Raw genomic sequence first — 27,158 nt, forward strand, 5'->3', positions numbered from 1 at the left:
TAATTTATTCCACTCCAATGGTTGATAAGTTTTTATAATTTTCTTCGTTCTTATCCTTCATCATTCATTAGCAATTGAAATTTTGAAACTTGACCAAAAAAAAAAAAAAAAAAAAAAAGATAAGTTAAATACAAGGCCACCCGTGGACGAAACCAATAACCTTCTCCAGTTATCTTGTACAGAAATATTTCTCAACTAATCATTTACACACAAATACTTCTCAACTAATTCCATTTCTCATCCCACTATTTACCTTTCAACCACCAACCCTAATAAGCGATTTTCCTTTTTCTTTTCTTTTAATCTTTTAATTTTTAAAATTTTAAATTTTGTAAAAATTTTTAATCTTTTCCTCACCTGTCAAAGACGCAAAGTTGACAGTGATTTATGCTTTAGAGAGTGATTTAAAGCATTCCATTTTACTTTTCCGCAACGACCCATGAAAGCACCGAAAGTGATTCTACTCACTTTTTAGCCGCGTTGCTTAGCGTGGTTTAAAAGGTCTGGCACAGACACAGCGGAAGTCGAAATGACCATCCTGTCTCATAAAAAGTGAAAATTCGATCCCATTTCCACTTGGTGTAGAGCTAGTGTAGAGGCAAACCTGCCTTTTAGGAACTCTCTCCGCATTTTCTTATTAACCAAATTCACCCGCCAAATCACCATTTTTCTCCTCCCGAGTCCCGAGTCCCGAGTCCCGAGTCCCGATCACTCCCGACTGACCACACAGAAGCAGGAAACAAAACCGCCAATCATCTACTCTCTTCACAAATAGAGAGAGTTCTTTAACAAATTCACAATCGCATCTCTCTCTACCTGCAGCTGAAATATTGATCATGGTGTCAGAGGTTGAATCTTCAAACTTTGATGTGTTTATCAACTTCAGAGGCGAAGACACTCGCAATATATTTGTTGGTCACCTTTACAGTGCTCTAAAGCGTAAAGGAATCCGTGGTTTCATCGACAGCAAAGATATACGCAAAGGAGAAGATATTGGTAAGCTTCTCAATATTATAAAAGGCTCTAAACTCTCGATTGCTGTCTTCTCTCAAAGATACATAGAAAGCAAATGGTGCCTCCGGGAACTCGCTCAGATGCTGGAATGTCATGGAACCGGTCAAATCATTTTACCCATTTTCTTCAAGGTTGAGCCATCAGACGTTAAGAATCAAACTGGATATTTTGAGATTTCGCCTCAGACACTTAGCGAGGAGGCGCCCAAAACTTTATCAATATGGAAGGATGCTTTGCGAGCGGCAGGAAATAAGAGTGGATGGGTTATTGGCGATAGGTAAGTCTTAGTAACCCGAGAGTATACTTGTTCTGTGAAGATCACTTCTTTTTTCTTGGTTTTAATATATCTTTTCACAATATAACTCAATAATGACCTTTTTTCCCGCAAGAAAACTTTTCTAAATTTCATATATTCTTTAAGCATTTGAGTTTCACTTCCAATTATGTTGTGAGTTGTGAATTCCATTTCTAACTGTCTGCAGGGATGATCAATCAAATAAAGTAGAGGAAATTGTTAAAGATGCTTTTAACCGATTGAAAAAAGTCCGTTTGATTGATGTTAAACATCCTGTTGGACTAGAATCCCAAGTGGATTATGTGTTATATCTTTTATCAACTACATCAAATACCAGCTCTAAGGATATTCAGTTTCTAGGGATATGTGGTGAGGGTGGCATGGGGAAGACAACTATTGCAACGGCTTTATATAATCGCATCTCTGAAGATTTTAGCAGGAGTTGTTTTCTTGAAGACGTTAGAGAGAAAGCATCACAAGCCAATGGTATAGTTGGCTTGCAAAAAGATCTTCTTTTTGATGTCTTTGAGGAAGAAACAATAGTATCCAATTCTAAAAGAGGATCCCAATTGATAAAAGAAAGACTTCATAATATGAAAATTCTTCTTGTTCTTGATGATGTGGGAAATCATGACCAATTAGATGCATTGGCTCGTGATCTCAGTTGGTTTGGTTCTGGAAGTAGGATAATCGTAACAGCTAGAGATCAGAGCGTTCTAAGTGGAGTGCCTGAAAATAATAGAAAAATATTTGAGCCTATGGAATTGAATAAGAATGAGAGTCTTCAACTCTTCAGTTTATATGCTTTTTCAAAGGAACAACCTCCTAATGACTATATGGAGCTTTCAGTTGATATAGTAAGCACGACAGGAGGGTTGCCGTTAGCCTTGGAGTTTTTGGGTCGTGCTTTATGTATGACAGAAAATAAAGAAGTATGGAAATCCAAGCTTAGGACATTAAAACAATTTCCTAATGATGATGTCTATAAAAAGTTAAAGACAAGCTTTGATGATCTGCATGATATTGAGAAAGCCATGTTTCTTGATGCAGCATGTTTTTTTGTTGGATGGGAGGAAAAAGTTGTAATTTCCATATGGGAAGCTTGTGGCTTTGAGCCGAGATACCATATGGAAGTTCTTAAGAGAAAATACCTCTTAAAGATTCGTAAGTCATTTACATGGGAAAAAGAACAGTTGTGGATGCACGATCAGATTCGAGATATGGGAAGAGGAATTGCCTACAATCAAAGGCCTGATAAGCCTGATAACCATAGCCGGTTATGGTCTCATGATAATATCATAAAGGTATTAAACAGCGGTAAGGTAAGAGCTATAATCTTTTTTCTTTTTATTTTCCTCAGCTCTTTCTGTTGGTAAGCATGTAGTCCTAATATATAAATAGACACTTCATCAAAAAAAATATATAAATAAGTAGGTATTGAAATAAAATGTATTAGGACCAAATATAATAAGTATGAGTACATCAACAAAGCCTCTACATTTTTTTGTCTCAACCGTTTTTCTACTTGGATTTTTTTTTTGGCTGCAGGGGAATGAAATGGTTGAAGGTCTCCTCCTTACATATGATTCATCATATAAGTACAACAGTTGTTTACATACTAAAAACTTTGAGAAGATGCCTGAACTAAGATTACTACAAATTGATGGAGCACCCTTGGGGGGGAGTCTTCAGTGTCTGCCTTCTGCGTTAAGATGGCTTAGATGGAGGAAATGTCCATGGGAAAATCTATTTGTTAATTTTTATCATGAAGAATTAATTTTTCTTGACTTAAGTTATGGCTTATTTAGACAAGCTTGGATTAACTGGCCTGAAAATAAGGTGAGTGGTATTTGTTTTTTCTTCTTTCTGAATTTATAGTTGAGAGTATTATTGGACATTAATATTTTCTATTCATCTCTTTGTTTGACAGTTATTTCATCAATTGAAAGTTCTTCAAGTCAGTAAGTGTAAGATTCTGTACGAGTCTCCAGACTTTTCAGGATTTCCTTGCTTAGAGAGGTTGTATATTGATCATTGCTATAGGTTGGTTCACTTACATGAATCCATCGGAGAGCTCCATCATCTTGTTTACTTAAACTTGGAAAGTTGCATTTCACTTGAGAAACTCCCAAACAATATACGTAGACTGAGTTCTCTCCAGAAGCTTATTCTCAGGGGATGCACATCACTCAATGAGTTGCCCAAGTCCATTGGTGATCTAAAAGAATCTTTGGTTAAGCTTTCCTTGGACTTTCTAGGAATTAAAGCATTGCCTGATGGTGTTGGACTGCTAAAAAAGTTGGAGGTATTGGATCTTTCTTGCAACCGTGGAGTGCATCTGCCAAGGTCAATGGAGAATATGACATCTTTGCATCACTTAATCTTTGGTAGACCTTATAAGCAACCTGATAAGCCTCTGTGCATACCAAAGCTTCCATCTAGTTTAATTGAATTAAAAGTTTGTGGAAAACGGCTTGGAAGTCTACTAGACATTGAAAACATGAAAAACTTGAAGGTATTTGTCCTTGGAGAGTTTTATGCAAAGATGGAGCAATTTAGAGGCTTTGTGAAGACGAGGAATGATGAATCAATAAGTAAAGTGGGTAGTCGTTGCTTGTTAACAAATTGTTCGAGACAGAAGCAAGGCCAGGTGCTTTAGCCCTCTATCTTCCTACCTTTTCGGAACCCTAAGTAGCAACTGCCCTTGAATTAGTATGAAAATGTACACAAAAAGTAACAACAAAACAAAGGGAAAATGTTCTTTGGGGGGGGGGGATGACATCCCTGTCGATGCTTCCTCATGTGCTTCCATTGATCCTTACGGACGCATAAGGGCCAGGCTCCCCCACAGGAAACACTTTATATAGTTATGATGATTAATTGACTCCTTTCTTTTCCTCTTTCAGGGAACATTTATGTGGGGTAACATTGAAAGTTGGAGACAGATTTGGATACCTTTGGAACAAAAGACAGATGAAGGAAATCCTAACCATTATCTAATTCCAGATGATGATGAGATCTGTAGGTGCAGGTTACTTTTACATGTTTCTTTGAGTGTCTCCATACTTGTAGACACTATGTTTTATACACTCATACAAAATTTTCTCGCTCTGCACTTTAAAGCCTGTATCCATAGCAAAGATCAAAAAATCGATTGTGAAAACAAGCTGAAAATTGAGGGCATCAACAAATTTTCATGTATAGGTCTTACAGAATACAACATAGAATACATTCATGAATTCGAAGGGTTTGATTGGTTCGGGGTTCAGCTGAAAGGCAGAGATGCTATTGAGATATCACATGTAGAGCAGTTTTCTATTAATGCAATTATGGCTACAACAATGAAGTGCACTGCAAGAGGGGTGAACCTCTTCCTGATAAAAGAGAGGCCGATGTTTGGTACTGAATGCAATTATTATGGTAAGAGATTTCTTGAGATTGTAAGATATTATTATGATGGTGATTGTGATGGTGACTATTATGATGATGATGATGATGACGATGACGATGACGATGACGATGACGATGACGATGACGATGACGACGATGACAACGATGACGATGATGGCAGTGACAGCGATGACGATGATTATGATTACTATGATGAACTTTATGATGATGGTGAACTTAGTCCTGAGCAGCAAGGAGGACTCATAAAATTTATGATGCAGGGTTGTAGAGTTGTTTTGAGTTGATAGTATGACCATATAAATAAAGAGCCTGAATCCTCTCTTGGACCATGATCTCCTGCAATCTCACACTATCCATTGGGTGTAGTCCTTTCCTGTTATTCAACGAGTTAATAATACTGGGGAATACTGAACTGAAGTGATCAAGGACTGTTTTCTGGTGAGTGTTATATGAGGCCTTACATTTTTTCTTTCTAATCTGACCCTCCTTCGTGTTATTATTTCTTTGTGTTTGATGAACCACAGTAGCTAATGATCCAATTCTTTGTGTGGGCAGGATAGACCACCATCCAAATGATTATGGAGACCATTCGGAATATTATATACAGTACTGGCAGAGCGATTCAAGGTATGGTGAGACACAGAATATTGAAAGAGTAATTCTACAAATATCATTATAGACTCAATGCAATTGGTATTGAAATTATTAATGCTGTTCTCTCATTTCTCATGAATATTTGATTTTTTCTTTTGTAGTGTGAAACAATGATTGGGTTTGCCATTTTTTTTGGAGATGAGTAGAACCATGTGTTCCTATGCATCTTCATCAACATGAATGTGATGTTCTGTATGACCTCCAATAAATTAAGAGTGAGTTCCTCTATAGAAGCAGCCCATGTCTGGAAGAAACCCATTTAACGGCCATAATATGTCAGTAGAGGAGTATAGGAAAATACATATACAGAATTCTAATTCCTTTTTTCATAACCCCACCTAATGTAATAAGTAGATTTCTAGCAGTTCAGCATCTATGAGTTTTCTCACTCAAAGCCTTTTGATGATTGTTCAGAATCCAGGTAACGACTGCAAGTGTATTATTTGGTCCTGAAAATCCTAGCCATAGAAAGAGTGATTCTCCTTCCCCATCTCAGCAAACCCTGAAAATAGCTTTTCCACACAAAGAAAAAGAGAAAAGGAAAAGCTGTGTTGTGATCTCATAGCTAGGCAATGTAACCTCATCAATGTTGTGATCCATTACATATGAGATTTGGTTAAGTTTTTAGAGGCTTATTGTCTCAGTTTCTCTTCCATTATTGGGTCCTTCGACTCTTGGAAATCTCAGATTATCAAGGCTTTGTAGTTTTAAGGTATCAGAAGCTATCTCGTGTTATTGGCTGGATAATTTGGAATACGTGTAATGGATGACTCCTTAATGGAGTGTTAAGATGAGTTTAGGTTTCCAGACATCAGATTGATGCATTAAGAATATCTTTTTTTTTTTTTTAAATGTTATATAGAAATTCAATTTGACAACTTTAGAGGTTCCTATACCAACATGAACGCGAACAGTAACTAACAAGGATGAAAAATTTCCTAGTTTGCAAAGAGTACATAACTTACCTCGTCAGTACACCTAGTTATGCCATGTGGAAAGGTGATGTAGAAATTCTAACCGTTTGATGTTTAAGAAATGATATTGATCAGTTATTTGCAAATTTCAAATTCAAATTCAATCATTTATACTCTCATGTATCTCTTAGCATCCTTTTGATACCCTGCATGAGCACTCTCTTAGTAGTCCAAAAAATTTATACCTACTTTACATCGGTAAGCAAAGTTTAATCTCCATTTTCTTATTAGTAAATATAGAGTTATTCTGGTGATTGATGCATGGAAGCTAGAGTTACCCTTTTCATTGTACTATGTAGTATATTTATTCATAGTGATGATCAAACATTTTGAAGTAAGTTTAATAAAATTCTTTTATTCGGGTATGAATGATGGGATCAGTCTCCAAGCGATCGAGATGATTCATTCACCGTGATCCATCGACAGCATACAATAAGGGGAGAAAGAAGAGGTGGGGATGATGGAGAACGCATTTGGACCATCCCATCTATCATCAGTGACCGATGAAGAAAAACTTTGTCATTTTTCTTATCCTTAAATACTGATGAGATGTCATAAAACAGATTCTCGTCATCATGAAGAAGATGATAACAACTGTTACTGGTTTTCCCAGGTCCACAACGCATCAACGACCACCTTTATTGTTAGAATTTGTAATGATGGTATAAAAAATGGACCAGATCTAGTAAACAAACCGGAATCAATTAGCTTAGCCCAAAAACTGATCAGCCGAACATGTAAGCCATTGTAAAAATGTTGATTTTCTGTTCAGATCTAGGCCAGCCATCAGCTGACTAAACTGGCACATACCCAACTGCAATAAATGCCCACTGGTTGTGAGTCACAAGTCTTGTGACTCGTGAGTTCTTTGCGTCCAGACAAAGAAGGTGGTGAAATAACGACCCCTCACCCTTGTGAAACATTAAAAAATCCACCCCTCCTTAGATACCCAAGTGTGTCCTTCATTGGCCCATGTACTAGCACATGGCCACATGACTATGGAGCGTTCTTTTCTCCATTAAATTTAAAGGAAAATGTAAGAGAACCTAGATTGTTCATATCCACATTAAAAGCCGATACCTATTACATGGTAGATTATATGAATTTCAAAATTTATAGACATGTAGACATTTCTAGGAATCTTACTCCCGTGTTAAATTTCAACTCCATGAGAGTTTTCCACATGGTAAAATATAGCTTTGAACATAGGAAATGCTTTCAGTTAAATAGGTGTAAAAGGGTTTAACCCCTCTCTACAAACCAAAAGAAAAAAATTAAGGGCATTATGGGGTTATTTAAGTTAATAAAAAATGTTATGAATTTATAAATATCAATTTGATTCCAATTCAATGTGTGATAGCTTGTTTTGCCCCAAAAATTATAGCTGTGTATTTTATCCACATGAGATGTGATAGCTTGTTTTGCCCCAAAAATTATATCTGTGTATTTTATCCACATTATTCTCATAGTCTTATTGAATTTGCCTTTGTCATTTATTAGAGGAAAACAAACAGGTGAGAGGGATAGGCACCCCAACCAATGTGTGGTAATTGGTAAGCTAAGCGCGTTACCAATAGGGGGCATGGTATGTGATATTATATCGGAGAGATAATGACGATTCAAAAAGGGAAGAGAGGGATAGACATAGTGGACACTAGTTTAAGTAGGGGGTGTAAGTTTGGCCCTTACGGCCCGAACCCGGCCTAACCCCGCCCTAAGCCCGAACAGGGCTTGGGTTAAGATTTCTGACCCTAAGGGAGGGTTAAGGTTGAAAGACACTGACCCTGAGGGAGGGTTAGGGTTGAAAGACATTGACCCTGGGTTAGGATTGGGTCGGGTTTGAGCTGAAGCCAGGTTGGGCCAACCCGACCCTAATTTTAACCATGGTTTATGTAATATAATTTAGGGCTATCACTTTATCCTTTTATTTTGAATAATGGAATTTGGGTCATTGATTCTTATGGTTAGGTGTCCTAAATATCTATTATTGTGTTACACTTCATAATTTTAATTGTTTATTGATCATTTGATTTATTGGTGCTTTTTTTTTTTTTTTTTTAATGCATTAGACACATGGTAAAAACATGGTCAATCAATGTTAGCTCGACCTTAACAAGAATCAGGGCTAATTAGGGCCACCCTGGCCCAATTAGGGTCAATTAGGGCAGGATTGGGTTGGCATGAGCCCAGTGGGGTTGGGTCTAGGCACAAATCCGTCAGGGTTAGGTTGGACCTAGGTTGAATTTTGAGGACCTAGGGTTGACTAGGGTTTTAAGAAACCTGGCCCTATTTCACCCTTAAGCTTAAGATACTTTGAAAAATATGCACAATCTTATCCCAAACAAATAAATCTAAGAAAGCTCTAAGCTCTATTGATGCTGTTGCTAGTGCCATTGACATGCTCTTGTTCAATGATTGTAAAACCAAAACAAGAGAAATCAGGGTGGCTTGGGTTTGAATTCAAATTCAATGTTGAATTTCAAAGATAATGACGAGGTAAAGAATATTGGATCCGGATCCTCTCCAACTCCCTCCCAACCTGCGTGCATATGAGAGGTTGGGAGAGAGTTGGAGGATCAGGGTCCTCTGTAGCACTAAAGGGTGTGTAGCATAGATCCAAGGGTTGAGAGTCCTCAAACATACCGCACAACTCAAGGTGCTCCCAGCCCTTAGATCTGCACTGTAGAACATATAACTCTACAGAAGATCCGATTCCAAGAGTTGGAGAAGCCAGGGGCTGGAGAGGATCCTAACATAAGAATATTTCATTCTCCTGCTGTCAATACTTTTTGCCTTATTGGAGGAGTTGGGAGGTGATAATTTTTTTTTTCTTTTGATAGAAAGAGAGAAAGGCTGTTGAGTTTCAGAGAATCATCGACTCTGAATTGATAAAATTCTCAAACCTCCGAGAGGGGCAACCACCCTAACCATCTCTCTGAACGAAACTCATAGTTAAACTAAAGTGGGAGATGATAATATTGAAAATAGAACTTTTGCTCTATTGGATGAGTTGGGGAGATGCTAATATTGAAAAATCGGTAGGATTGACTTTAGAAAGTGTTGAGCATTCTAATGGGAAACATATAACAATATCTTATCCATTGTTGAAAATAATGATAGTTGTCCAGCCAATGTGGCTTTGACTGAGAATATAGAAGAGGTTCTTCCTCAAGATTCAATCAACCTAAAAGAGGAGGGTCCCACCATGGTGCCTTTAAGAGATAAGTATGGTTCAGCTAAGTGATTTATCGATGCATGGTGGTGATAAGTCAAATATTTTAGGGTTTTTTTTTTTTATATGAAAAAGAAGAAAAAGAACTAAGGGCTTGTTTGATAACGTTTCTGCCGTTTCTATTTAGGAAACGGCAAAAACATAAATTTCTATTTTTAGAAACAGAAACGGAATTGAAGGTATTTGATAAGCCATGTTTCTAGAAGTCAATAGTAACCAGTGAAAGAATGACCACGAGTCATTTCTTGAACCATAAATAGGTAGAAATTTCAATTTTATTTCTGAAAACAAATGAAACGAAACAGTTTTATCAAACGTTTTTTTTTTTTTTTTTTTTTTCGTTTTTGGACATAGAAACGGCAGAAACGCGTTTCTTGAAACATTATCAAACGGGCCTTAAAACTCTCTTTGTCTCTCTCTCTCTGACCGCCTCAATATCCTGAGGTTGACATTTTGTCTTTTACTTCTACGGAACTAATACAAGGTGAGTCATTTGTTAAGTCATTTTGGCTCTTTAACAGGTTCAAGACATTCTGGGATTGATCTTGGAATTGTTCATACTGATTTATAATCGCATAGATCAAGTCATACTGAGAGTCTGAGATTGAATAATGCAATGAAGAGCACTAAACACTTCGTTTGAGTGGCTCCAATAAGGAAGTAAGAGAAGTCGAACTCATAATCAAATGTCCTTTGCCAACTTCACTACCCTTGGGAAACAACACTTGAGGGCATTGGTACATCGAAATGCCACTTGTACGTCTCGAAACCGAAAAAACCTACCCCATAAACAGATACTTCTTGTAACTAATTTTGTTGTTTTCCTCAATAGTTTTCTTGCAAGTTGCAACTAATAAGAGCCTCATAAATCTTTTTTCTTTTTAGTTTTTAGGGGTAAATTTACTATAACGCACCTTTACTTAGGCTATATTTACTAAAACTCCCCAATTTTTACTTATTTTTTTTTTCTTTTCTTTTCTAATACTTCTTTGGTTTGGACTTTTACCTCTCTTTCTCACTTTCTCTTTTTAAATTTCCAAATTGCCCCCTATTTTCACCTTTGACCTATTAATCTTTTTCCGAATTGACTGGTTCAATAATTGCTTTTACTAAACCAATAAAGAGTTGCACTTTGAGAAGGGGGAAAAAAAAAACTAAAAAAGAGTGAGAAGATCCTGGTTATTCGGTCCAAATCTTTCCATGTTAGGAGCAAAATGCAAGCAGATCCAGCATGATAGCCACGTTACAATCTGAATATACTAGAGGTGCATGTATCCTTCGCATTCAACAGCTACTACCAAAAGAAGGGGAAAGTATGTGTATAAATGTAAAGAATCTAATCAGACTATACTAAGCTTATAAAATTTTGCTAATATGGTTAGTTTAGAGAATATTTTCTCTGCTACTGACCTGGATGTTATAACAAACTCTTTAGCTTAATATATTTTTCTTTATTTTTATTAAAAAACAAAAAAATGGAGAGCAGTGGGGACATGTGATTTTCGTGAACGGATTAGATTCACGTACGAGAATGTTCTCGTACTTCCTGTTCTGTGGATTTAGAAAATATTAAATGAAGAGAGTGTTGTAACCCGGCAGTCACTGAGGGGGGGTGAATCAGTGAGTCTAATTCCGATCCCCAAAAAACTGTTTGATGTCTGGCCAAGAAAAACCTGATATACCTGTCCCTGTTTGCACACAGTCGTATGCACACTCAGCCTCTCATAGGCACTTTCAAGTGTGCACACCCATTCTACATTCCAAGCACTTCAATATAAAATGCAAACAACAAGCACCCACAACACAGGGTTTTTACGAGGTTTGGCAAATTTTCTACATCCCCGGAGTAGTGCCTGTAAAGGCTTCGTACCTACTCAATACACTACTTTTGACTGCACCCACAGTCGGGAGCATCCACACCCAATTTTCTCAAGCCGAAGTTGAGATGGCACTCGCAGTGCTAGTACAATGTGTAGCACCCATTACACGGGAGCACCCACTCCCGATGCTTAGCATCCACTAAGCACTCAATAAAGAATACAGTAAATTTGGGCTTATATCAATGCCTTACAGTCAAGCTCTGCCTAACATATACATCCACAACTAGCTAGCATGCTTACAGTTCATCCATAACTAACCTAGCATGTATACATTCATCCACAACTAACCCTAACATACATACATGCATATAATATAAAATCAAAGGTTAGAGAATCTCACAACCGATTGCTTGGGATGACTGGAAACTTGTACTGACAAGTTTGGTGCTCACACCTTCTCTCTCCTTGGCTTCTTACCCTTCAAAGCAAACACATCCTTGTTTTCTTCTCTTCTTCCTTGGCTTTGAGTTAATGTATCATTAACACACTTCAACCACCTTTTTTACCTCCTTTAATGGCCTAAGAACATTTATCATCAAGTATTCATGTTCATTCAAGGACCAACAAAGAGGGGGAAGCTTCTCTTGCCAAAACCCTAGCCTTCCTTCACTAAAAACTCATTTTTCTTGCTTCCATAGTGTAGGGCTTGAAAAAACGAAGAAGTTGCAACTTGGTTCACCTAAATCCGAGTTAAAATGAGGGAGATATGACCATTTGAAATTAGAGCAATGAAATAGCCTGAAATGGAATCTTCGTATGAGTGGCGTGGGCTACGCCGGCGGTGCGGGCAATAGGGGTGCAAATCTGGCCGTAGATCTCATCAAAGAGTATCTAATAATATGAGCTGTCGGATTCCCATAACGGATAGTAAACATGAACTGCAGATCTAGGATCATATGATGTCATGATGACGTAGGCGGTCAACGTTGCGTCAGTGGTCAGAAACGTTGTCAACATCCTATTGGTTAGATCGGCACGATTCATGGAGGGTTTCGGCTATGTCTCATAAGTATAGGCTGCTCGCAGCCCTTGGAATGAGATCTTCAGATCTGTTTTAAATCAGATCTCATGAGATCTTGAGAAACAGCATCTATCTATGCCACTTTTTGCATGTGCGTAATACCTTAGCATCCTCAATCATGTGCAACACCAGCATATGGTTCTTGATAAATCCGACCAATGGAAAATCTCGCGCAAGCATATTAAGCGTCCGATCCAGCACCAATTCGTGAGCACTCTTAGATGGGAATCAAGCCTACGTGGTCGAATTTGGACCGTCCATTTCACAACCCTATACTCTCTTTTATTACAATCAAGCCCCTACCTCCATATATTTCAATGCTCAAAGACCCCTGTAACTCAGACCTTCAAAATCTTGAAATTACAAAAAAAACCCCTTCAAATTTCAAAACTAAATTCCGAAAAATCCACCCAACACCGAGAGCAACTGATGGATTTTCAGTTTGGATTTTCGAACCGGCTTTACGGAAACACTTATAACTTTTTCATACGATATCCGATTGAGATGAAATGAAGTGCGTTGGAACCGTAACTGGACACTCTACGACCTTCCAGAAGACTCAATCATCTGACTCATCCATGTAAAAAGACCAAAAAGCCCCTAGATCTTTCCAATGATGCATCTTTCTCATACGGAATCGGAATGTGATGAAATTAGAACCGTTGGAAAGATCGGATTTTTTTTGTATCGTTACATGAAGAACACTTCCTTTAAAAAATTCATCTTTAATGCCGAAACTGCCCTCGACTGCCACAAATGCCGTAACTTCTTTATACGGTATCGGAATGCGACAAAATCAGATGCACTGGACTAGATAAATTACAATCTATATTTTTCATGGAGATACAATATTCCAAAAATGTCATTTTCACTGTCGAAAATGCCCCCGAGTGTAAATAGGCCAATTTTGCCAGTTTTGACCCAGAAACCCGCACTACACACTAAGGATGTATCAAACCATTCCATGCATACCAATGAGTTATGTTATCTCATCGGTGACACTAGACACTGTCATTTCATTATTTTCATCCATGTCACCCAAACTGGCCACGTCATCATCGCCACGTGGCCGGGTTGCCAACAAGGACAACCATAAAACAACAGAGAGAGAAATTGATTCTAAATCCACGAATCAAGGACGTTCTCATACATTCTCGTACGTGAACCTGATCCGTTCTCTGTGATTTTTAAAGATCCCCTTATGTCATCGCCCAACCTCCCAATGTGTCTTCTTCTTACCACTTCCCTTATATTTCTTTGTTTTATCCTTTCTATCATTCCTTCTCAATTCTTTATGAAATGGGTGTTCCAGAATTGAGATACCTGGCCACCGCCGGAGGCCGGAACAGTAAGTTGCAGGCGAGTGATGGTCTCCCACTTTCCCTATTCTCCACATGTTTCCACTTGTGCTTTGTAAATTGTGAGGTGTGGTGTCGTGTCGTGTGAGACGCTTTTTTAGACCCAAAGGGAGCTCTAACTTGTTTTAGGATGATCCCTAATTTGATATAGGTTGATTGATTAATGGAGATGGTTCTTGTATCATTTTGGAACTTTTTTTTGTTAATGACGGGTATCCAGGCCTTCTGTCTGATTAGTCCCACAGGTCTAGGTCATATCGGGGTTGAATGAGAACCATTCAACTTTCACTAATAGCAGTGAAGAGTACTAAACATCCCATGTGAGTGGCCCAAGGTGTGCCTAGTTGGAGTCGAACTTAAGATGTCCGAGTTTATGGCTTGTATCAAGTTCGCTACTCACCAAGTGCGCTACCCCCTTGGGTTTTCATTTTGGAACTGAAACATAAGGAATGATACAGATATCTAGCTAGGTTCCGAATGTAAATCAGGTTCTTGAGAACCATTGTCGTATAGGTTGATCCACATAGATGGATGAAATCCACCACAGAGTTGATTGTTAAATGGATTCCATCTGTGCGGATCAGCCCCGTACAAGAATTGTTCTTGTATGAAGACTCGATCCGCTCTCCTAGGTTCAATCAGCCCATTTGAAAAATGAGGGATAATTTAAGTATTTAAAAAGAGTAGGGTAGAAGAAGATGTATTAGTTAAAAAACAGGGAGTATTAAAAAAAAAAAATGTGAGGTAGAGGAGGTTTTAGCAAATAAGTAATTGTCCTTTTTAGGGAGATGTTATTCCCACCGACAAAGCACTTAAATAGATTTCTATTACTGCAGTAGCAGGAAACAGAAGAGGCATTTTTTTCCATTAATCGTATATCTTCTTCGATCAATGCAATCCAGTTCGCCTATAAATAGAGCTCTTTAACAGATTCGCAATCGCATCTTTCTATCTGCAACTGCCATCTTCATGGAGCCATTGGTTGCTCGATCTTCAAGTTATGATGTTTTCATCAGCTTCAGAGGGGAAGACAACCGCAATACCTTTGTTGGCCACCTTTACAGAGCTCTAAAGGATTGTGGAATCCATGCTTTTGTTGACAGCAAAGATCTATGGAAAGGAGAAGATATTGAACCCGCACTTCTCAGAGCAATAAAAGGCTCGAAGCTCTCAATTGCTGTCTTCAGTGAAAGATACGCAGAAAGCAATTGGTGCCTCAGGGAGCTTTCTCAGATGCTAGAATGTCATAGAACCAATGGTAAAATCATTTTTCCCGTTAATTAACAGCTGCCAAAACCTTAAATTTCTTTTCCTCTTACACAGGGAATATATCTGCCAGGTAACTGTGAAGTTGGCGACAAAGCTGTGAATACCTGATTCATGGTAATAAGAACCGTAGCACGTTACTTATACAAGTTACTTATCCAATACTTCGCCGCCGACTAGATGAGGATGTAAACATTCTAATGGAGAATGTGCTACCAGTACCACTCTGAATTTTAAAGCTTGTATCCGTAGCAAATTAAGGCAAAAAAACAACTACCTAGTGTGAAACTAGGCAGACAATTGAGGGCCTGATCAAATTGATAAATCAAGATATAGACTGTATTCACAAATTCGAAGGGTTTAATTGGCTTAGGTTTCAGCAGGTAGGCCGAGGTCATCATGATCCTACTGCTGATGATGAATATGGCCATGAATGTGAGATCAGATGCACTGTGACAGAGCTACACCTCTTCCTAATGAAAGATCAGGGCCCTAAATTGGAGACATTTCACAATCAATCCATTACTGCTGCTCCTGAGCAAGAAGAGGAGAGTACTAATAAAATGGGAGGACACAGAGAGAAAGTAGAGAGGGCTGATCATATATATATGACTATATATAATAAACATCCTCTTGACAATGATGATGATCCGGCAAGTCCTTCTTTCTCTGTTGCTCAACAAGTTGATACTGTGACACTGAAGTGATTAGGGACTTGCTTTTCTGGTGAGCGTTTTGTGTCCTCCTGTTCTTGTATTCTAACCCAACCCTTTAATTTCTTTATGCCTTTAGTAGTCTGATGATTAGTCAGTTACTAATGACACCTCCATTTCTTTGTGTGAGACACAGAGAATTATCAAAACTGTATAAGCAGGAATTATTTGTCAAATTTTCTTTTCAAATTCATTTTACGTAGAAGTCATTGATTTTCTTCTTCACACTTCTAGACTAACATTACGGGCAAGTGCATTTTACTTTACATGTAAACTAAATTACCATTTAGGTGAATGAGGTTTTGTTTTCAATACATGCTAACTCTTTCCCATTATTGAACAGTCAGTGAATGACGTGATCATTGGTTTAATATCTTACAGAATCCAACTGTACACGAAGAGGATGACACCGCAAAATCCTCGTGGCTCATGAGACTGCATTGGTCATTTTGAACATGAGAATGTTGAGAGGATATAAAGAGTATTGGAGATATGTTGGAAGGATAATAATGTATGGGGCAACCGCTGTAGCTTCTTGAACATATAAGTTCCATCATTCACTCATTCAGAAAATATTTGTCCCTTCAAGTTCATAGTCCAAGCAAAAAGACAGATAAAAAGGAAGAGAAATTCAGGAGCTATTTATGTCTCTGCTAAAATATTGAATATGTTGAAGAGTGTCTTCGGATGTGAGGTGTGGTTTAATCCTTTCTAATATTAGAGATACTCTTAAATTTTGCAAACTAGGTAGAAGAAAGGTCTAATTAACCTTTCCTTGTTGTAGGCAGGAACCAGGTTCATTCATTCTACTCTTAAGAATACAAGCATCAGGATTTCTAATTTGATTGGTCTAACACAAACGATTGCATTTTCAGACCATCCCATTAATGGCATGTACTTCAGTGTGGTTGGTGCTTCACAGGTAGCTTGAAACCCAACTCTTTCTTACTATTGATTTGTTAATACATGCTTCCAAAGCTAATGTTTTCCTAGTATCTGAAAGGCTTTGAATTCGTGTGATGTGAACTATCAATTTGTTTAATCAGATTACTGTTACACTGTTTCAACCATTGATCAGAGAGCAATTAATCTGGTCCTAAGTGAGGATTACTCAACTGATCAATGGACAGTGTTGTTAGAACAATCAGATTGTGCTTGAAAATGTGGGTCATCACACACCCCCTTCATGCTTTTCCCTTTGCCATGAATATGGCATGCAAGAGTATCCATGCTTAATGCATGACGAGGATCTGAACTGCTCATGACCTTAGGTACTATCAAAATTTATCAAATTCTGGCCCATCCTTTAATTTGAATAAAATTTAGATTATTGTAATTGTTTTTGAATTAGCTAGTAAGATCCACTGCCTTCTTTTCTATGAGGTTATCAATTTTTAAAAGCAGTCAAACTCATATTTTTTTTTCTCTGTCCCTAATTGATGTGGTTGGGTTGCAGCAGAGTGTATTATTCACAATAGTGAGTTACATGGGTGAGCTAAGGCTAGTAATGAGTACAGAAAAAGGATTTATTGATGTGGATATGCTCATTTCTTGCATCAAGGATGCCTATGAAAAGTATTTTTAAGCAGTTTGTGGAAAAGGAACTACTGTATAATCATCAATATCTCAAATCTTTAGGTGCAATCTGAGTGCAACATGGATTTTTGAGAGTGAAAGGAGAGTACATGTTAAATATTCTTATTCGTTTGATGTCCTCATCCAGTAATCCCTAGTAACTACTTGATGAGCAATTTGTGTCTGAATTAACGATCATACAAGATCATTTTTATATTAAGAATGTAAGGAGATTAGACTTCAGAAACAGAGTGAAGGAGAGTCAACAGAAGCAAGTCCAATATCTTTCGTTGGATGATCAAGAAGGTTAGTGTTAGGCATATGCAGTTTATACTTCTTTTGTCAACCCAAGCCGGTGGTAAGAAATGGTAAATCTCCATTTCAATTAGGAAATAAATGTGGAGTGCTTCTGGTGATTGATGCAGCGAAGCCATGGTTTCCCTTTTCTTTGTACACATTCTATGTAGTATAATTTTCAGTGATACTCACTGTGAAGGAAGTTTTTAAAACTCAAAATTAGGTATATGGGATCAATCTCCATTGATTTTGATCCAAATCATCTTGGAATAGTCCAGCAATCTGTTGGACTTGGTCTAAATCACCTAAACTTGGCTGAATTTTGTCGGACTTGGTAAATCAAAAATCAAGTTTAATCGGTTGATTCTGAGTCGAATTGGCTTGGTTATGATCTTAAGCTATTGAAAAAGTGTTGAATTTCTGTTTGGCCCAAGATTTAGTTGTCGGTATTGGTATCGGTTTCTGTGACAACCCAAAACCCGATCTAGGGTTTTTGGACATCAACGGTCCACAGGATCTTTAAGTTCTAGGCGATAATGAACCGGAGTAGCATCCACACACAACATAAGTGCAAGCAAGAGTTAACTAAACTAATATAATATTAAAATTCGAAGTTCAACCATCTATTTCAAATTTCAAACTTAAAGTAATGTTGAATTAAATTATGTCATCATAGTCTAATCAAAGTCTACATCATCTAAAAATAAAAATCATTGTCTTTTTTGAATCCATAAGCAATGTCCTCCTACTGACCAATAATAGGTCGTCCACTCCACTATAGTCTTCACAAATGTCATCTGTAACTTATGAGGGTAAGTCTCAGGGAAGAAACTTATTAAGTAGAACCACCACACTAAACATGTTTGAAATCACGATAATACAACCAATGCCAAAAAATACATATATAGTATAATATAAAAATTTTTTAAGGAAAAAAAAAAGCATATCATGCATATTTACATTGCTGCATTTATATCGTTGCATAAGTATAGATAACAAATGATAACTCAAAAGAAACTAAACAACGAAGTGCCAATTTCATCCATGAATGGCCATTGCTTTAGAGTACCACATTGCCTCTACTCAACATACAAAAACTCGTGGAAGCTATCTAGTGTCCAAGCTCCCAAAGATGAAGTCATACCGCCTGAAGGTAATGTAACAATTGGTAGATCCTACTGAGGGTATGTTGCGTCATCTAGTAGTTCACAGTTCCACTAAGGAAAAGTCTAATGAACCAATCCTCTCAATATTATAGCGTCAATGTTAGTAAGACAAAACAAATAATAATAAATACATCCAAGAACGAAAATATATAGAAATACAAACAAGTTTGGAATTCAAGTATGATCAATACTGTCATTCCACCCTAGTCGGTCTCTATGTGAACATGAAATCAGCTTCGCTTTTTGTAAAAATTATCAAAACAATAACTATAAATAACAAAGTAATGATCAAAGAAGTTTCACATCCTTCCTCAATCAAGGCCGGTAATGTAGAGTTTTATTACCACAATAGCACAACACATCTCATATATATAAACAATAAATTTATGTAAACTAAAAAAAAAAAAAATGCACAGACAAAAACTCATATGGTATAAAAATCATATAATGCACATAGTACAATACTCCATGCAATCATAATCACAACTTAACACTAATATTATGTACACATAATGCAAATCATTGAACAAAATACAATATGTTCCTCATTCTCTCATGTATATAACATTAGGTTTAAAAATTCAGTTTTTGTTTTATTTTATTTTATTTTTATTTATTTATTTATTTTTAATGATAAAACACCATGAAATCTAAGGTTTAGAATAGATCTAGTGTTCATAAAATTCTGTTTTGGACAATACTAGAAATATAAGCAAGTTAGGGTAGAGGTACTCACCTTGATGTTCCAAATATCGGTTTCGTTTATCGTTCAAAATAGAACAATATTTGTATTTTCCTATACAATTTCGTCAAAATTCTGCCTACTGACATAGAAAAATAGAAAATAAGTATCTTTGGAATTCCAAATAAGTTAAAATTAAATCCTATTGAAACCTAACTTATATGTATGTCTCATACGTAAATAACATCAGAAGAACCTTCTTAGGTTATGTATCAATCCCCCTAAAAAACGGTCTTTAGGCTGTAACAATTTGAAAAACACATTAACCCACGTTCCCTAACTCAAATCACTTACAACTTTTCCATGAATTTAAAGGAGTCATAAAATTTGTTATAGTAAAAAAATAAGACAAAAACTCGAAGTCTATATTCCTCCGTCACCACCCCCATTCCCGGGTACAAAAAACTTTCCTGACAGTGACATGAATTTTTGACACATGTTTGTACTCCCCATTCCCGGGTACATGAATTTTTTGGTGTATCAAATTAACTCCGAATTTAATGAAAATTGTAGGAGGTCATATAAACACATGTATGTACTCTCAATAATTATTTCAGATCATAAAACAATCCTTAACTATGTTCAATAATATGAATAATCTCAGACTAATGTTTTGTCCAACCCAGAAAATACTCTTAACATATCAAAATTTTATTTTCTCTTTTATCAAACTCATAATCCAAAATTCTATACCTTTAAATCATGGTCTATCCCCAAGTAGAACATATAAAGTAATTAAATCATAGGCTAAAAACTTACCTTTAAAATCGTTCGAAACCTTGATTTCTTTTCTTATTTTTCTTCTTCTTCCTTCTCCTCTTTCTTCCTGACAATACTTTTTTTCCCCTCTTATAGAGGGTAAGAGACAAGAGAGCCACATTTTTTGCTTCTCTCTCCCTCCCTATTTTATCTCCAACTCTACCTCTCCCTTTCCTTCTTTATCTCCAACTCTATCTCTTCCTCTCTTCTGGTCAATCGATCTCCAAATCTTTCTCTTTTCCTACTTTATCTCCCTTACTTTATGCTTAAGGCTGTCCAAATTTCAAAAGGAAGGTCCATGATTTTATTAGGAAAGCCTTCTTTTGTTAATCATTAATTAACAACAATTAGTTAAGGTTGTTAATTAGTTAGATCTTGTCTTTTAAGAGATAATTTAGGAAACCTCCAACAATAGGGATTTTGTAAGATTTGTGTTTTATCTCTCTACTCCTTATTATAATAAAATATCACAATTTAAGTGACAAATACCTCTCCCACGATTTAGCTAAGGTGAAGGTTAGTTAGGTGTTATACACTTGTTAGTAAATTGTACATGTGGATAATAAGTTAATGTGTGTGTGTGTATATATATATATATCTTAGTCTTAATTAAATAAGTCAATATTAAGGTTTAAAAAGAAAAGACAAATTATGGTCCAGTGGCAAAATGGTAAATTAGGGTTCAGGGGCAAAATGGTAATTTCAAGGCAAAAACCCTAAAGTTATTTTACAGTGTAATTTCATCTAATGGATGATTTTTTAGCACTTACCAAGTACTGATGCACCCTCAATGGTCTGATATCCCCATTTAATTCACCTTGACCCTAAAATGGTCAAAAGACAAAAATACCCCTGAGTTAGACTTCAGGGTATTACAGTTTCGGCCAGTCTCTATAAGGATCCGTGCATATTGGTCATTTTTGCCCTTGCTTTTTCAAAAAGTACATTTTTTTTTACTGTTTTACTCCTGATACAATATGGGCATCCGATCCTGATCGGTTAGGTATCGGTCTCAGTCGATACCGATTTGATATGGCCGATACAATACCAATACTTGAAACCATGGTTCAGCCCTCGGCCAGAGTCACCAGACCTTGGCTGACTAAACCGACATATACCCAACTGCATCAACCTATTGAACCGTAAAAAAATCAAGGAAAATGTTAAGGGGAGCCTAGTTCCTTAATCACATGTGGTAGGAACTCTTCTAACACTTTTTCGTAACCTCTTAATTTGAGGTGTTGGTCTTTGTCAATTGAGCAATCCCGTTGGCTAGTACGCTTTCTTTAAAAGCCAATAACTATCACATGATTGATCATATGGAGTATAAATTTTATAGATGTGTAGACCCCTCGGTCGCCTACCCACATTTCGAATTTTAACCCTATCAAAGTTTTCTACGTGCCTAAACATAGCTTTTAAGACCCTAGAACTATGGAAGAGTAAACAACAGGGTTCTAAGTATCAGTATCAGATCAAGGGTAAAATCATAAAAAAATCTTTACTTTGAGAAGTAAAAGTAAAATTGAACTATCCAGGCAAATACATCAGTATCGACCGAGACCGATAGTAATACAATTCCCAAGATTTAAAATCCTTAGCGCACACAAGATATTTGACATTTAGACTGAGCCCGAATTGATTTGTGTTAGCTACCACGTATCTGGCTCCTCTATTGCATAATAGAGGCCGCAGATCAGATCCAAAGCCCTGGAGCGCCTTGACCAGAACCCAACACATGCATGTACGCTTCGAGGCGCTCCAGGGCGTTGGATCTGAGCTGCCATCTCTATTGCGCAGTAGAGAAGCCCGGCCCTCCGCAAGTTGTCTGTTTTACACATGCTGACAAGGATTGGGACGTCTCTATTGCTCTTGGCTAGTTGGCTCTCGTCTGTGCAAGTCTTGAAGTCTCATCTCTGATCGGAGAACACCTTCGGTACAAGTACAACTGAACGCCACCTGTCCATTGAAACCTCCTGTGGTATTAATATGCATAAGTTAATTATGCATATCTCTTTGTGTTTTCTTGTAGTTGAGGAAATTCTATTGAAAATTTTACCGGTAAGGATCACTCTGAATCATGAAGCTTGTATCCATAGGAAAGATAAGAAAGCCTATTGTGAAAATAGGCTGAGAATTGAGGGCATCAAATTGATGAATCAAGACTACATATAATACATTCACGAATTCAAAGTCTGAGAGTTGAGAGTTGAGAAGACTATAAATAAGCATCTAGAGTTCCTTCTACTCTGTTGCCCAATGAGTTAATGCTGTGAATAATGAAGCAGTTAGGGACTTTGCTTTTCTGGTGAGTGTTATGTGAGGTCTTACATTTGCCAAGATAAAGCAACTCAGAATCTACTGCATTCTCATCTAATCCTTTAGTTTGTTTTTATTTCTATATGTCTTCAGTATGATAAATCAGTGGCTAATAATCCATTTCCTTTTTGTGGGACAGAGACCACTTCATTAATGAAGGCCTTTCTGTATATACACTGGCATGGCGGATTATTCTACAGATGCATGAAACTCAATGCGATTGGTATTGTAATAAAGCTGTCCTCTGCATCTCATGAATATTGGGTATGTTTTTTCTTTTTCTTTCTTTTTTATGGTGAAGAATAGAAACATGTTTGGGTTTCCTGAAACCATGATTGGCTAGTTATCAAACTCAGCATTCTTGAGAAAACTCACTGCTTTTGGATACTCAGAAGCAATCACCACTTTGTACAGTTGTGCCCCTTCACACAGTTGACTATTCTTACTATTTCTTAGTGCTGTTGCAATCCCTTAAACTTCAACTTCTAGTTCTGAGGTTGATTTTCCGGATCCAGCTCGAACTTCTTGTTGCTTTGTAACTGGGTTCATTTATAATGTACGAACCATATTGACAAGTTATATTGTCATAGCTTCCATCAGTAAATGATAGAAGAATCTGCAATGCAAGATGAACAAGCATTTTTGAGCCATGATAATATATTTTGTTTTGGGCTGGACTTTTAGGTCTGTTGACTCTCAGTCTGTGTTTCAGTTTCAATGTGACCACATTGGATTTCAAAGAAAGATTATACTCTGCACCATTGGTCGAAAAATGCTAAGATTCTGGTGGAACTCCAGATACTTTTTCCATGTCAAGTTTATTTTGGGCTTACCATATAGCATATGCCAACAAGGTTCCAGCAACTAGGATCCAAAATTTTTCTTCTTTTCTTTTTTTTTTTTCCCAGGGAAAGTGCCAAACCTGCGTGATGAGTTCTTTCCCTGAGTTTGCTCATATGCGCTCTATTTTGATTCCTAAAGATGAAGCAGCCCAAACTCTCTTTGAAACTGGACACGAGAGGAGAGCATGCCAGGTTGTTTATAGGTCCTTGAGACAAATGGGACATATTGGAAATTGGTTTTTAGGATAGGAATGCCTTGATCATTGATTTGGTAGGTAATACCTCCTATAGACATTTCCAATGAGAAATCAAATTTTGACCTTGTCTTTAGGTTTCAAATAAACAACCAAGGGGTTGTTCCCCGCCACAATGTGTCGATGGCCCTGTTTGGTGTTCAAGTCTCCAGTATGAGTTACGACGCAGAGTTATGTGTCTTCAACAGGTGTTGTTGACATTTCGACATTACTTGATGCCTTTAACAACTTCGAGGTGAAAATGGGAATACAACAAAGACATGTTCTAGGTCCTGTCATTGTTGACCAGCTCACACGTGGAAGAACTCCTACCTGGATGATTTCTTCAAGATTGAATCTCCTTTTTTGGAAGAAAAAAAAAAGAAGTGGTGGTCTCATTGAAATAATTTATTTTCCACAACTCATTAACTAGGTGTAGGCATCATTTTTCCAGGCTCTACTAATGTACTGACAATTACAAACTGAAAACTTGACCTGCAAAATCCAATATCTAGCAAAATATCAAAGTTCTGTCAGCCTTACTCGAGTAGTTTTTGTCATTGATGTGCTCCACTAGATTGATTGAATCAAAATGTGATTGGTGATGCTGCTCCATTCTCTTTAGCTTCCCATGTCAGGGCATCCCTTGGTGTTGTGCTTCTGTGGATGAAGCAGTGCTAACGTGATACTAATTGACATTTACAATCTGAACACTTGATGGCCTGTATAATTTCAATATATGAGAAAATACTAAAGAATAAAGTTCAATCTGCCACTACCTATTCAAACTAGTTCCTGCTATTGATGTGCTCCTATAGATTGGTTGAATCAATGTAGGTGATGATGATACTCCATTCTCTTTCACTGCCCATTGGGATCCGGCTGTTAATTGATTTTCCAAAAGGGCCATGCAATCCCCTGTCTCAGCTTTTTGGGGTTGGGGGGTAAAGCACCTCAGGCGCATGGCCAGAGGCTTAGTGGGGATTTTCGTTTCGGAATCAGCCCTTTTGGGGCTTCCGGCAGTTGTGCAAGTCCCTATGGGTCTTACGACCTTGCCATTGTGGTCGTCCTTGCCATTGATGACATGGACAATAGGATAGCGATACGTAGTGTTAAGGTTTAAAAAAGTAATAATAATTGATAAAAATCGGTATCAACATCAACTGATACCAATAACCAATAGGATAGTGATACGTAGCGAAGGTTTGATTACGAGACCTTGCTTTCTGAGGTGGATTATCGTGTCCCCTCTTCCAAGCCAACTATGCTAACCCCTTGGGGTTGATTATTTTTATTTTATTTTTCAGATTCAGAGTGAATTGATCCCAAAATATCTCCCAAATTTCCAAAATAAATTCCTCTGCCTCTTTTAAGTTTGTACTCAAGAGAATTTTCCCAAGTTTTTGTTCTTAGATTCATTAAATGGACTAATATTTACTCATTTTGTGTGATTCCAGTGTGGCCTGAGGCCCTTGACTGAATTATGGTTTGATTTTCTTTCACATCTGAGATGATTCTGTGTCCAGGTAGTCCTTGTTGGGTGATTCTGAGATAACCCAAAACTCTTTGGTTGACTATCCATGTTTGAAATGACTAAAATTTATCTTATTTTCTTTACCTGGTCAATATGTGTAGAACTTTTATAAGGTTTGCAAAGAGACTTTTATTTGTGCGTATGATCTAAGCAAGTCTAAGGTAGAATTTACCAAACTAGCCATGCTTTGGTTCAGAATGGGCTGGAATTTGGAATGCATGAACTGCAATGCATTTCATTATTTTTCTTTTCATGAATTGAAGTCTTTGGCATTAATTAACATTTAGATTGCCCATATATAAGATGCATTGGAAATCTGATTCTTGGTGATTCTACATCTTTGGAGTACTATTCAATCTTTGTTTGATATGGTTTAAAATGGGTTCAAATGGGAAAATTTTCCATTCTCTTGGTATGGCTGGAATTTGATTTTTAATGTGATTGTTAGTGCAAAGAAGGAACAATTTTTCTCCGTGAATGGTGTGACGTTACATTTTTATATATTATATTCATTTTCCTTGAATGACTCAGGATGTGGAAAAGTATTTTATTCATTTGATTGAGATGAGTTCTTGTCTTTCCTTCAAATGGCTCAAGTTAGAGATGGATAGAGTTGGATCCTCACTCATTTTTCTTTCGGATGAATCACATTTATGGCAACAATGATGAAAACAAAAAATTAGTTTCTGAATAATGATGTTCTTGTATGTACACATTCTAATTACAGAGAGGTGCTGTCTGATCTTTGATTGAGATGCTTCGGTCTCCAGACGTGCAACTTAGGGAAATGTCAGACTTTGCAATGTGGAAAATGGGAGATCGGCCCAGGTTAATGTTTTTTATTTCTTGGTTCGGTCTTACTTAATTCAGAACAGATTGATAAAATTGATGTTAGAAGACATATTTTCGTAATCATATTAGTGACTTCTCTTTCCTTTCTATATTTTGGAAGTTGAATGGTGTACTTCAATTCTGGGATTACATTAACTCTTAATTTTTTTAGTTGACAGGGGTATTTCTGTCTGAACTGGGTAGATACAGGTTGATCTGATTCGAAATGGTATAGGTATCAGCCTTGTCTGATCCTAACATCGATTCCAATATCTTAAATCTGATCTCAACACCACATGACGGCCTTGTTCTCCCCCCTAATTATTTTAAGGGTAGTCATTTTGTTCGAAAGTCCATATAGATGTCTATGGATTTAATACGGATCAAATGTGATCAGATCTAGATATTTCTTGATTGAATATAGATGTGAATTGAGTCCAGATTTTTTATTATCTATTTACATTCTTGACTTATTAATTGATATTTATCGAATCATATAGATAATTTATCTTGATTATTCAAATTCAGATTCACATACACTTAAATGAATAAGGATGCAAATTGAATTTGGATTCTTAACTATCCATTTATATCTCTAGGAGTGAAGCCTACACCACTACCTCTATGTCTATCTCTCTCCTCCCAAAAAAGGGGGCATGCGTGTCTGTTCATAAGAGGAGAGTGATAGACACATGGGAGTGATAGCGGCTATGCTCATGGACAGAATTTTTTTTTGGCACATTTAAATGTAAGATTTATTTGTTATCACTTGTTTACATAGTTTTTAAAATCAGATTGGATTGGTCAAGATCAATCGGATTGGATTGGTATCAATTAAATCTATCAGATTGGGTAAGATATAAGGGTATAATGGTTCAAAATTTTATTTTTTTTGTTAAACAAGGGTAAATCTTTTCCATCCAATAGAATCCCAATCGATACCAATTTGATCTAGATTAGTATCAGTTGAGATTGATCTTGAAATTTAAAACCTTGCTTTTGTTATTACTATTACTATTAGTGAGTCATCTTGCTTCACTAG

General features: G+C 36.9%; 2 protein-coding genes across 10 annotated transcripts; both read left to right on the forward strand.

Moving 5' to 3' along the window:
• Window positions 1-654: 654 nt before the first annotated feature.
• LOC122071900 (disease resistance protein RUN1-like) lies at window positions 655-26,300 on the forward strand. Of its 9 annotated transcripts, none has more exons than XM_042636373.1 (11): window positions 655-1,291; window positions 1,497-2,631; window positions 2,858-3,148; window positions 3,240-3,959; window positions 4,216-4,330; window positions 4,514-5,158; window positions 5,276-5,347; window positions 16,200-16,512; window positions 16,603-16,740; window positions 22,816-22,940; window positions 26,013-26,300. In XM_042636373.1, the coding sequence occupies exons 1-6, from the start codon at window positions 837-839 to the stop codon at window positions 5,002-5,004; spliced, it is 3,207 nt and encodes a 1,068-aa protein (XP_042492307.1). In that variant the 5' UTR covers window positions 655-836; the 3' UTR covers window positions 5,005-5,158; window positions 5,276-5,347; window positions 16,200-16,512; window positions 16,603-16,740; window positions 22,816-22,940; window positions 26,013-26,300. The 9 variants fall into 9 exon arrangements, with proteins under 9 accessions (XP_042492307.1, XP_042492308.1, XP_042492304.1 ...); XM_042636374.1 differs by having other exon boundaries at window positions 657-1,291; window positions 4,216-4,729; window positions 4,881-5,158; XM_042636370.1 differs by having other exon boundaries at window positions 658-1,291; window positions 4,216-5,158; window positions 16,603-16,613; window positions 16,694-16,740.
• LOC122071902 (disease resistance protein Roq1-like) lies at window positions 14,577-15,817 on the forward strand. Its single transcript, XM_042636375.1, has 2 exons — window positions 14,577-15,097; window positions 15,179-15,817. The coding sequence occupies exons 1-2, from the start codon at window positions 14,809-14,811 to the stop codon at window positions 15,214-15,216; spliced, it is 327 nt and encodes a 108-aa protein (XP_042492309.1). The 5' UTR covers window positions 14,577-14,808; the 3' UTR covers window positions 15,217-15,817.
• Window positions 26,301-27,158: the final 858 nt, after the last annotated feature.

Source organism: Macadamia integrifolia, chromosome 2 (assembly GCF_013358625.1).
Source record: "Macadamia integrifolia cultivar HAES 741 chromosome 2, SCU_Mint_v3, whole genome shotgun sequence".
NCBI classification, from domain to species: Eukaryota; Viridiplantae; Streptophyta; class Magnoliopsida; order Proteales; family Proteaceae; genus Macadamia; species Macadamia integrifolia.

Excerpts from the sequence above, each read along its gene's own strand:
- LOC122071900 (XM_042636367.1), top strand. The coding sequence starts at position 837 with ATGGTGTCAGAGGTTGAATCTTCAAACTTTGATGTGTTTATCAACTTC. Across the intron at positions 3,149-3,239 it reads TTAACTGGCCTGAAAATAAG|TTATTTCATCAATTGAAAGT; the intron begins GTGAGTGGTATT and ends TTTGTTTGACAG. Across the intron at positions 3,960-4,215 it reads CGAGACAGAAGCAAGGCCAG|GGAACATTTATGTGGGGTAA; the intron begins GTGCTTTAGCCC and ends TTCCTCTTTCAG.
- LOC122071902 (XM_042636375.1), top strand. The coding sequence starts at position 14,809 with ATGGAGCCATTGGTTGCTCGATCTTCAAGTTATGATGTTTTCATCAGC. Across the intron at positions 15,098-15,178 it reads AGAATGTCATAGAACCAATG|GTAACTGTGAAGTTGGCGAC; the intron begins GTAAAATCATTT and ends TATATCTGCCAG.